This window comes from Musa acuminata, unplaced genomic scaffold, assembly GCF_036884655.1.
Source record: "Musa acuminata AAA Group cultivar baxijiao unplaced genomic scaffold, Cavendish_Baxijiao_AAA HiC_scaffold_1077, whole genome shotgun sequence".
Lineage (NCBI taxonomy): Eukaryota > Viridiplantae > Streptophyta > Magnoliopsida > Zingiberales > Musaceae > Musa > Musa acuminata.
The window spans coordinates 959,575-971,952 of NW_027021291.1; the positions used below are offsets into that span (position 1 = coordinate 959,575).

Consider the following 12,378-nt stretch of genomic DNA (forward strand, 5'->3'; position numbering starts at 1 on the left):
TTCCTGCACACAGGTCGGGTCGGAAGCTCGGCCCGACCCCTCCGACGAACAAGTTAGAGGAAGATGTGGAGGGGGTTTTGGAGGACGAAATGCCTCCATACAAGTGTGGTTTGTGAGTGTGTCCTCCCCCTCTCCTAATGGATGAGAGGGTATTTATAGGGGAGTATTCTGCAGGATGCACCTCGGTCAGCGTGTTCGGCCTGCCTTTTGCAGGATGTACCTCGATCAGCGTGTTGGACCTCGGTCAACGTGTTCGGCCTGGCTTTTGCAGGATGTACCTCGGTCAACGTGTTGGACCTGGCTTTTGCAGGATATTAGTGTGCCTCGGTCAGCGTTTTGATCAATTCCGAGGTGCATGATGTCATTTGGAGCAGCTGAGACTGTTTGCCATTTTTTCCCTTAACACCTGTCATCATGGAACTGCGTTTCTAGGGATTCACTTGTAAGATATCAAGTAGATACTACACTACATTCTGAGCCACACGCACACCAACCAGCTTAGCATTCAGTGGATGAATTCTTCGACAAGAAAGTATTTAGTTTTAATTCTATTCATACATATTCCATGTCCAACTCTGAGTAAAGAAATGCTGAAAGTTTTGTCAATGTGTAGGTTTAGAAAGAATGCTAGGGTGGTGGCCTCAGGTGTAGCTACGAACCTGAACAAAGTGGGGAACTAAATAAAGGAAAACATTGATGATATTTTGTATCCTTCTCGCAAGCCACCCAAGTAAAACCTTCTATTGACTAACAACTCAGGTGCGATTGTTTGAACTTTGTTTCTTTCTATTCCATCTTTAATAAGCTCAATTCTACCTAGATGCTGCATATGAGTTTGGCCATTGCTGATAGTAACCACAAGGCCAATGTAAGCAGCGCTGGAGCACTTAGCACTCGAGTTTAAAGTTTTGTCATCTGTTGCATGTATTTTACTTTTCTAGTGATAACATGTAAAGTTTATCCATTGAAACTTCTTTATAATATGGACTTTATTAATGAGCATTATAAATTGGTGATAAGTTTAGAAATTTTAGGTCTGACACAAGAATAAATGTATTATGTACATTATCAGGGTTAAAATATTATTATGGATCTTGTCATAGGGATATATTCTGACATATTCTAAAATAATTTCTTATCAACACTAATAACAATAAAATTGTTTGTCGCAACAAAAATAATTCTTTATGATTATGTAAATTTAGATTTGTACTCTTGTTATATTTCTGCTTATCAATGATAATTTTTTATATTAAAAATATTTTTATATAAAATAATATCATTCAATAGTTTTTTTTAATCTAAGATATTGATTTAATAGTGGTATACAGGATTCACCTCAGAATCTTATTATATTTTTGAAGCTGCCCTCTTATTAGAAAAGTTAGAAAAGAAAAAAATATTTTCATTTGCCAATATTTAATAAAAGATAAAATAGGTATATTTAAGATAATATAAATATGTGTGAATAATTAGGAGAGAATCGGTGCCTATTATTGGGAAAGTTAGAAAAGAGAAAAAAGATTTATTCACCAATATTCAATAAAAGATAAAATTAGAAATATTTAAGATGATATAAGTATGGGCGACAATTGATGATAGTGAGGAGAAGTAGAGGATTGCTCAAGAAGTTTAAATTAAAAATAATAAATAAATAAATAAATTTAATGATAATAAAAGATGGAGATTGCTATTTTTTTTTTTTTTTGCTATTGGTAATCACTTACTTTATATAATTATTTTTAAAACATAAAATATAATTTTACTAAATAGAACCCCTCAATTACCACTCATACTCTTATCTTTGGAGATTACTATTTGTAACTTTTTTTTTTTTTGTTACTTACAACCTCACATTAAGAATTTTGAATATTTTAAAATTATCTCTTACATATGTTCCCTAACCATCTAGTGAAACGCTTTAATAAAAATTCTCGCAGAATCGAGAATGAAGTTTTCATTCTGATCATGTCATGTCAGATCATGAATTAGTAACCGTCTCCAATCTCGGAAAAAGTCATAATTGTTTCGAACTTTGAATGAGATATTTACATAATCCCCATGAATATGATCAATCCTTATTCCATGATATTTTCATAAGATATTTCTTATTTTTATGTAAACACCTAAGAGGACTTGGTTGATCATGATTTATGTTTCAATTAAGTCGAGAAGAAGAAAGGAAAGATGGGAAAGATAAATGAATTATATGAAAATTGTTGAAAAAGTGTTAGATTTAAGTGACGAGTTAAGAGTATTTACATCAATCTTACTAATATTAAAAATTATTAAAATCTGCTAAGATCCATATGTAGATAATTATTGTTTATATTTATAAGAGATGAGGGTAATATTTTTTACAATCCAATAAAATAAAATTTTATTAGATATGACCGCATTTTTTACAATTCATGTTGATAATTATTGTATTATGTTTATTAGATATGATCATAATATTTTATACAATCAATTAATTATAATAGAGAAATATGTTTTATTTTAATTAGTTTCTTTGTTCAACTGTGACAGCATTATTATTTTTTATTATAAGCTAAAAAAGGATGACAATAATATTATTAGACGTGTGATGCTATGAACATGAACTTATGATGCTTGCCTTGCCAACTCTCTGCTCCGCGGTCTTCGTCATCATAGCAATCGCGCCAAGGGGGCCTCGAAGCCAAATCAAACCCTTCTCTTCGCGGCCTAAGCAACAGGAAGAAGAAAGGCTGTCGATAGCGGGCGCGACAATATAATTCCTTTTTTCGTTTTCATCCCCCTCGATCTCGAATCGGACGGACGAGTTCTCACTTCGCGATCCAGATGTCTGCGGCGGCTATCACCTGCAGTAGAGGCGCCGCCGCGTTAGGGTTTCGTTGCTGGTCGCTGATGCGGCTGCCGGCGGCGCAAGTCGGGTGCCCTCGGTCCAATTTGTCGCTGCTGCAGCGCTTCTCTTCGCAACTCGTCAAGAGCAACGGGAGTAGGGCTTGCCTTATCGACACGCTCGCTCTGGTACTGCGCTACCTTGTCGGTGTTTGATTGATGGGAGGGGGTCTCGGTTGCGCTACAGGTGTTTGTGTTTTTGCTTGTGTAGGTCAGGAGGTTGGAGAAGGAAGGGGCCCCGTCGAAGCAAGCGGAGGCCGCATCGACCATCACGGAGGTTTTGAATGAGAGCTTGGAGAGTGTCGCCCAGTCCTTTGTGTCCAAGCCCGAGATGCAGAGGGTCTGACCTTTTTTTATGTTTCTTGAGTATTATTAGGTTTTGTTGCTTTGTAGTTCACATTTGCTGACATTTGTGTTTTTGCTTGTGTAGGTCAGGAGGTTGGAGAAGGAAGGGGTCCCGTCGAAGCAAGCAGAGGCCATCACATCGACCATCACGGAGGTTTTGAATGAGAGCTTGGAGAGCGTCGCCCAGTCCTTTGTGTCCAAGCCCGAGATGCAGAGGGTTTGACCTCTTTTTATGTTTCTTGAGTATTATTAGGTTTTGTTGCTTTGTAGTTCACATTTGCTGACATTTGTGTTTTTGCTTGTGTAGGTCTGGAGGTTGGAGAAGGAAGGGGTCCCGTCGAAGCAAGCAGAGGCCATCACATCGACCATCACGGAGGTTTTGAATGAGAGCTTGGAGAGTGTCGCCCAGTCCTTTGTGTCCAAGCCCGAGATGCAGAGGGTTTGACCTCTTTTTATGTTTCTTGAGTATTATTAGGTTTTGTTGCTTTGTAGTTCACATTTGCTGACATTTTGTTGTGTGTGATGTTTAACACAGAGTGAGATGATTCAAGATTCTAATATCTGGAAATTCAAGTTGGAAATGAAGGGCTCGCAGGTTTGCTCCACTTGATTGCATCTCACCCACTATTCAGTTGTATCACAAAGAAGTACGTCGGGCAGTAGGGCAATAGCACTATATGCTTTCAATCCTTGGTCGTGCGGCACCCTTGCGTGTCCGTCCGCAAAAGTCAGCCTCCCCGAAGCCTCCCATAATCCGTTAGGACCCACAAAAGAGAAAACGGGTTAGAGTAAACGCCTCACTCGGGATCCACAAGTAAACATTTCCGAAAAACACTTCATAGACAATTCAAATTACAAATAGACTTTACAAGCTTAGAACAGTTGCACAACAAAGGGATAAAATGGTACATTACAGACCGAATAATCTCTCACACGTGTCCACATGACACAACCTTTATTTACAAGCCTAAAGAGGCCACCAAACCCAACTAAAATGGGACTATTAGGCCTTTGGTTGTCTCTCTATATGCTGTGCAAAGCATAAACAAATAAAAAGACACGGACATACATAAGCATTATATCAAACATCCTGTTTCGAAGTTTGTCCGTGACAATCTCCCCCACTCATCCCTTCGACGTCCTCGTCGAAGCCTTTGTGGACACTACAACTCCTCGCCTATGTTGAGGTTTCAATCTTCCGCTCTAGCTGCAATGCGCCTCTTGGCTCCCAGTTGCTCTCCGTTGTTGTTGTTGAGTAGTCGAACTTTTGATATGATATGCTGTTTCAACTTGCCAATGACTTTGACTCTGGTGTGGGGTTGGCTGAGTTGTGTTGATCCTTGTTGATTCCTACGAATCCTTCAGATGAAGGAAAAGACCATCCTTACTATGCGCTAGTCTCTCAAATGCCTCATGCTGCTTGAACTGGGTGGATGCTTATTGGAGCTTTAACGAGCATCGCCTCCAAACTTTCTGAAGTTTTGGGTCCCTTCCTCCATAAAATTTGTCCATTGACTCTTCATTAACTTAGTTGTCACTTCCAAGTATATTCGCATCACTTCTGCTTTCGATGACATTCTGTTGGGAAATGAAGCGGATAATCTGTTCTTAGTAGTACTGATCACCGTTGGTAAGGATTTGACAACTATTGTCTTCCGTTATCTTCGAAGGGTCTTTGAACCTGTGCAGAGCTCCTCTGCTGGATAGATAAGAGAATTGGAGTACTCGGTTTCGCCCATTCTCTTAAGAGTTGAGAAGGCAAAGGTTACTTGACTTCGCCCACCTCCTCAACTGTTGTACTTCATGCATCGAGCTGGTTACTAGCCTTCGCATGTTCTTTGCTCACACGTCTGAAGCACTCAAAGTGTTTGCACTCCTTGCATTGAGTTAACTACTGTGACTCACCTTCTCAATACCATCGAACTTCTAGAATATAGGAAGTTTTCACCCCCAACATGGAGTAAGTCTCTAATAGTTTTGGTCGCCTCTGGGATTGTATCATCTTCTCCATCAACCCTGCCGCCTACTCCACTGAGTAGCAAAGGTACAGTACCGCGTATTGCCTGCTTCGTTCCTTAGTCTTGCACTCTTATATGACCCGAAGTCCTTTACTTTCGGCTATCTCGATGAGAAGCTCATTGACACCGGTCTTACGAAGTTCCTTGGCCTCTGCCCTTCAGCCTTATCTCGGTACTTGGAGTTTGCCTCTGCATGCTCTACCTCCTCGGCCCCTTTCACGGCCAAGCGCTCTCCCTCCATGAGAGCAAGGGATCAATGACTTTCACGGAAGTCCCGCCTCTGCGATACCATGGCGCTACCATGCCCATGGCCCTACTATCCGTCGCCTCGCATCTGCATCCATTTTCTTCACGATCAGTAGATATGTTTATGTGGTTTTTCACCGAGTCCACCTCCATTCTAATTGATACTTGATTTTTGGTAGCTAAGTCCCTCTGGACTCATCGTCGCTTCCTCGCCCCTTTCGACTCCCTGCTTCAACACTTCTGTGTTCTCCAAGCAGATCCCTTTTGGTTGATGGAAAGACAGACTGCAACTCTCATGCATGGCTTCTGCCATCATGTTGTAGGATTTGCACCGATTATGTTCTCCTTAGCTTCCTTGGTAGCAACGTTCGCTTACTCGACCTTGTCCTTTGGCTTGTCGGGCTCCCTTAAGCGAATATGACTCTGGAGCAGTCCAACTCTCCAGTTGTTTCGATCATACCTCTGCATGATCAAGTCCCCCCAATGGGACTCACTGGTACTTGCATTCGAACTTTTCCCTCGGTGGTACACAGCCTCCATATGCTGATGACCATCCGATTCAAAATTCGATGCATGCACGGAAGACCTGCCTCTACGGTACCATGGCCTTCACTCCTTGTATCCATAGCTCTTCTTACCGTCGTGTTGTTCACCGAAGTGGAGCTCCCAGTAGCTCCCGATCATACCTCCGTATGATAAAGTCCCTCACGGGACTGTGTCGTGTGAATCGCATTGCCACGAACTGCTTCCACCACGATCCGCTGCACCATGTCGCCTCCTGGTGACATCTCCATTGCATTCTGATCATTGTGGGATGAACTTGAATTGTGAACCCTCTATGTGTAGCCTCTGCCAATACATCGCAGGGTCTCCACTTTCGTTTTTGTTCGCTCCTTTGACAATCGACCTTCATCCACCCGCTCTTGGGTCACACTTAGTTGAAGCATCGCTCTAGGACAATCCATCGCCTAGTAGCTCCCGAAGTCCACCAACTTCGCTATAATTAGTGCACCATTGTCTGGATTCTGGGCCTCTGCCCCTACAAGCACAATCTCCGCTGCACATCGCTTCCTTCAAGTAACTTGAATGGCATCACTGTGGCATATTCTTCAAGACTACCTGCCTCCGCATCCTCTTGCCCCGTGCCAAGGCATTCTGAACCCAACTTCGCCTCCGCAAGTTGAGTTGCCTTAGTTCCTCCATCAAATGCTTCTCTGAGATAAGGTGCATGTGCCCATAAACTTTTTTCGTCTTTGGCACCATACAAGATGAGTCCGCTCCGTCAGAATGAATGACCTATGGAACAACATAATCCTACTCTTGCCTTTGCAAGAGTTCATGTCCTTGACCTCTGTCCAAGGAAAGCTTTGTGCCTCCGCTCCATGTTCCATCTTTTATGCCGGCTCACTTCATACGGCTTGGGTACTTCGCCAAGTTACACCCAAGTTGCTCCGCTCCTCGTTTTGCATTGAGTTGATGGTGGCCCTCACGCCCACCATTCCTCGGGTCAGCCCTTCCTTGAGTCTGATCATCATATCTACTCCCAAGTGTGCTTTCATTTATGTTGCTTTAGATCGCTCTCTCACTTGATCTCGCAATGCATCCACCAATGCATTCTCTTAAGTGAGATCATTCAACGACTCCTCATCGCTTGCTCGATCCATTGAGCTTCGTGGAGTTGTTGTTTTTGAGGTACTCCTCCTCAACATGTGCGATCTGTTGCACATGATTCTCCCTCCGGATAACCGAGATCTATCCCTCCTAAATAACTGTCATATTGTAGCAACATCTCTCTTCGTTTCGGAGACCACCATCCCCTTAGACTACTCCGATTTGCTGAACAAACTGTGCATTGTTCCGCCTCCTGCAAACGCACTTGCTAGATTGCGACTCTACGTCAATACAGCCCCCGCTGCATCACTCAAGCCCTAGCAACATGCTGAACTTGCTGCACACTTTAGCCTTCCACGGACGTATCCTTCACATGCCGAAGAGAAAGTTTCAATGCTCCTTGGCACCGAGTTTCGGTCGCCTTGGGATGGCCACGAACATTCCATCATCCACATGCAAGCCCTTACATGAGCACCGAATTCTTTGAGTTAGCAATTCCTCTCACCTCTGTGAGCTTTGCACAGCTCTTTCGATCGCTGAGCAACTCTTTCCACCTTGCATTGTCTCATCCTTTACCAAGCGCCTCACTTGCCTTGAGCACCATCAAGTGTTGTTGTCAACGTTGAGCCGTAGCTCGAACTCAGCCATTCGAACCTTTGTGCGCTTCACATTCTTCCCAGCTTGCTTGTCCTCGTGGTGCCTCTTGCGCGAAGGGTTTGTCATTCCTCCGAATGCCAGTCTCAGATGCTCGCTCCTCCGAGCGACTCCTTTTTCCTACATCTCCATGCCCGTTTTCTCCCAAACGGTCGCGCGTGTGCTGACTGCCCTCAACGCAACCCCACTTGGTCCCCCAGATTTGTATGTCAGGTGTTTATATGGGTGCTTGTCCCGGTCTGATACCATCTGTCACAGACTTAGCTAGTTTTGCCTAAGTCGTGCGGCACCCTTGCGTGTCCGTCCGCAAAGGTCAGTCTCCCCGAAACCTCCCATGATCCATTAGGACCCACAAAAGAGAAAACGGGTTAGAGTAAACGCCTCACTCGGAATCCACAAGCAAACATTTCCGAAAAACACTTCATATACAATGCAAATTACAAATAGACTTTATAAGCTCAGAACAGTTGCACAACAAAAGGGTAAAATGGTTCATTACAGATCGAATAATCTCTCACACGTGTCTACATGACACAACCTTTATTTACAAGCCTAAAGAGGCCACCAAACCCAACTAAAATGAGACTATTAAACCTTTGGTTGTCCATCTATATGCTGTGCAAAGCATAAACAAATAGAAAGACACGGACATACGTAAGCATTACATCAAACATCCTGTTTCGAAGTTTGTCCGTGACACACCGTTCAATTGTATCACAAAGAAGTACGTCGGGCTGTAGGGCAATAGCACTATATGCTTTCAATCCTTGGAAGCAAGGTAATAGATGATGAAAATGAGCGGGCTCATCAGAAATACTTTTTTTATTTTTATTTTCCGTAGTGTGTCATTGTTAAAATGCTTTTCCGTCAGTGTCAGAGATTATGTGCATACTTGTAGTTGTAGAGAGCTTTTAATTAGCTAAAAATTATACAGGGATAAAGGAATCTAAGGTTAGCACTAGAATTATCATTAGGCATTTTCAAAAGATGGCAATTTTAACTACTTTTTAAATATCTGAATCTGGTTAATTCTTCAAAAAAATTCAACATGAGCGGAGAATAGAAGTTGATATTCCTAATCGGTTGGCAAGTTTCCATGGCCTATCCGGAAACATGAGCGGAGAAAAGAAAAGACAATGAGTCTGTAATGGGGAAGCCCATGTCAGTTTTCTATTTCCCCTTTATTTGATTCCTATAACTTCACTTTTTCTTGTTTTGCTACATTTCAATTCTCATATATCCGGAAATATCACAGGAGACCTTTTTCATATCAGTTTAAGTAATTGAATGCTCACTATATATTAGTTATTTGTATTGTGAATTGACAAACTGGGCATGAGTTTTCGGTACATCCACTGTGAGAATAGTTTAAAATGAGTCTAGAAACTTCAATCTATGTTTAAGTTATTGATTTAGTTTGGATAGATTTGATCACAAGTCTGTGTGGTAGCATCAACAAGCATCTTTTTTGTTAGTATAGCAAATATTGCACCCACAAGTGTTTCTAGCTATGTTTATGGCAGACTTCCAGAACTGCTAATATTGCAAATGACGCATAATGCATGAAAAATTTATGGCAGACTTCCAGAACTGATACTTTTCTAGCTTGAAAAAATTGAACAATTAGTGTGTATTTTTTCCACTGCCATTTCCACCAATGTCAGTAGCTTTGCTGCTACCGATATTTGTTAAGAAGTTGTTTTACTAAACACTTATTTGATCAGATAATCACTTTGAAGTTAACAGACCTTTTATGATTAGACATATCGCATGCATTTGCAATCATTTCCATGAATATTCTTCCCAAAGGAACTTTTCAGAAATTTTTGATGAAGACACCCTAAAGTACTTGTGAACATGTTGAACTTTATCATGCCATATTTGAAATTAGCAGTTTCAACAAGCTTGGTCATCAAAGCATGGAATTTTAAGCCATAAATGGTAGAGGTGTTCAAATTGTAGGTAACAAAAAACCAGAGTTCATGTTGATTTGAATTCTGATTTATCATCATGACGTTCTGGTCTGAGTGTTGCTAGATCACTGTGCTAATGTTGATCCAATGTTTCATTTGAGTTTGTTCATTTTTTATCACCTTTGTTATGCCTGGAACAAACAAATAGGACTACCATCAGTAGCATCGATCAATGATTATGTATGTGCTTATTGCAAGTAGCTTTCATTTTTAATGTACTGTACCGGATGAATGTAGTAGCTTTACTTTTAACTTCTTTTTTCTAATTGTTTAGGTGCATATGTGACGAGTTACGTGACGAGTTAGCGAAACAAAGTGCAGAAACCACAGAACTTATTACCAAACTCGACAGGGTAAGTTTCCTAGATCAAGGAGAAAAAAAATTACTGATAATTCTGTCCGTAGTTTTTGGTTTAGTATGTCTATATTTGGTGTATCTTTGTAAATTTTCCAGGAAATCCTTGCATTAAGGGCATAGTTAGACGCAGCAAAACACGATGCCATAAAGTTGTGCATTGGTATTCTTGTTTCTATGTCGTTCAAAGCAGCAGCCTTTCTTCGACGGTTTCTCTAATGCAAAAGCAACGCTGTCAACCAGTTAAACACTAGAGTGACATTAAAATTCAGATTTGTCACGATATGACATGATAAATAGGATTTTTGTTTGAATGATCGTAAACTGAACTTAAGTGAAAAAAAAGCTTAAATATCGTATCAATATATAATTGAAACTTAATACCATGATAAATATTTTGAGTCGATGTAGACCATGATATATGATTTTGAATTAAACGGTTCTTCTTAACAATCTCACGGCTTCTGCCGCTCTTAAACATCGGATGGAGATTGGAGATTAGTGCAAAACCTAATCAAATTTACTTGTGATGAAAATAAAAACATAAAGAATATTCATTTTATCGAGGTCCTCTTATATAAACATAGATTTAGATTTGGTACACATATTTGTAAATATATTATTAGAAAAATATTGTGCAAGCCATAAATGGTAGAGGTGTTCAAATTGAACCTAACCAAGTGTTAGTGTAAACAATTTTAAGCCGTGGCCTCGGGGCCGATGCGGTTTGGTTCGAGTCCGAATGATCGTGGGTCGCGTTGGATGACCCTGGGGGCTACCGAGGCGATCGCGCTTGGGTGGTCCGAGCGTCGACGGGTCGCTGTTTCCTTCGGGAAGGGGGCTCGGCTCCTGGGCGTTTGGTGGAGGGCTCCGCCTTCGTACCTGCACACATGTCGGGTCGGGAGAGTGCGGCCCGACCCCTCCGACGATCAAGTTAGTCGAGGTATAGTGGGATGTTTGTCTCATCTTCCTCCCTCTTATTTCCTTCTGCTTAGTGCGAGGATTTTATAAGGAAGGTTACCGTTGCTTGATGTGCTCGCTCGCCGGGAGCGGGACCGTACTCCTGGTAGCATCTGATAGCAGCGATGGCATAGCGTGTTGGACTTGGCTTTTGCAGGATGTTAATGTGCCTCGATCGACGTTCTGATAAGTTCCGAGGCGCGTGACATCATTTGGAGCAGTTGACGTTGTCCTGAGACTGATCGCCATTTTTACCCTCATCATATTCCCCCCCCCCGAAAGAAGCTATGCGTCGGTCGTTATAACGGGGGTCTGAGGCATGGCTTCAGCTTTCTGTATTCGTTCTTATCGTGCGGTTGCCGATCCGTTACCTGGGGTATGACCCAAGTTTAGAGAGTAAGGCGGGCTAGGCGTGCCGCGGTAGTCTCGAGCGACGTGCAGTCGAGGTACATGCTCGCGCAAGCAGGCTGCGCAGAGATGGGACTCGGGCTGCTTGGAGCCGAGGAGCATGACGCAGGCGAGTTGGCCGCGCAGGTGTGGTCTCGGGCGGCATGGAGTCGAGGAGCACGACGCAGGCGGGCTGGCCGCGCAGGTGTGGTCTCGGGCGGCATGGAGCCGAGGAGCACGACTCAGGCGATCCACGCTTAGGTAGTGGTCTCGGGCAGATGAAGCCGAGGAGCACGACTCAAGCGATCCACGCTGTGGTAGTGGGCTCGAGCAGATGAAGCCGAGGAGCGCGACTCAAGCGGGCAGGCCGCGCAGAGGTCGCGGTCTCGGGCAACAAGCAGCCGAGGAGCACGACTCAGGCGATCCACGCTGAGGTAGTGGTTTTGGGCAGATGAGGCCGAGGAGCGCGACTTAGGCGGGCAAGCCGCGCAGAGGTCACGGTCTCGGGCAACAAGCAGCCGAGGGGCGCGACTCAGGCAGGCAAGCCACGTAGAGGTCGTGGTCTCGGGCAGCAAGCAGCCGAGGAGCACGACTCAAGCGATCCACGCTTAGGTAGTGGTCTCGGGCAGATGAAGCCGAGGAGCGCGACTCAGGCGGGCAGGCCGCGTAGAGGTCGCGGTCTCAGGCAACAAGCAACCGAGGAGCACGACTCAGGCGATCCAAACTGAGGTAGTGGTCTCGGGCAGATGAAGCAGAGGAGCGTGACTCAGGCAGGCAGGTCGCGGTCTAGGGCAACAAGCAGCCGAGGAGCACGACTCAGGCGATCCACGCTGAGGTAGTGGTTTCGGGCAGATGAAGCCGAGGAGCGCGACTCAGGCGGGCAAGCCACGTAGAGGTCGCGATCTCGGGCAACAAGCAGCCGAGGAGCACGACTCAGGCGGGCAGG

General features: G+C 43.5%; 1 protein-coding gene across 2 annotated transcripts; it reads left to right on the forward strand.

Annotated features, from left to right (window-relative positions):
* The first annotated feature begins 2,429 nt into the window (after nt 1–2,429).
* On the forward strand, nt 2,430–10,155 carry LOC135666165 (uncharacterized). Of its 2 annotated transcripts, XM_065177737.1 has the most exons (4): nt 2,557–3,012; nt 3,314–3,445; nt 3,764–3,823; nt 10,005–10,155. In XM_065177737.1, the coding sequence occupies exons 1-4, from the start codon at nt 2,824–2,826 to the stop codon at nt 10,014–10,016; spliced, it is 393 nt and encodes a 130-aa protein (XP_065033809.1). In that variant the 5' UTR covers nt 2,557–2,823; the 3' UTR covers nt 10,017–10,155. The 2 variants fall into 2 exon arrangements, 1 of the variants encoding a protein (XP_065033809.1); XR_010509718.1 differs by lacking the exons at nt 3,314–3,445; nt 3,764–3,823; nt 10,005–10,155 and adding an exon at nt 3,095–3,226 and having other exon boundaries at nt 2,430–3,012.
* Nucleotides 10,156–12,378: the final 2,223 nt, after the last annotated feature.

Bases quoted from the DNA above. Each gene is read 5' to 3' on its own strand.
- LOC135666165 (XM_065177737.1), top strand. From the start codon at position 2,824: ATGTCTGCGGCGGCTATCACCTGCAGTAGAGGCGCCGCCGCGTTAGGG. The intron at 3,013-3,313 runs GTACTGCGCTAC...TTGCTTGTGTAG, and splicing joins TTATCGACACGCTCGCTCTG to GTCAGGAGGTTGGAGAAGGA. The intron at 3,446-3,763 runs GTTTGACCTCTT...TGTTTAACACAG, and splicing joins CCAAGCCCGAGATGCAGAGG to AGTGAGATGATTCAAGATTC.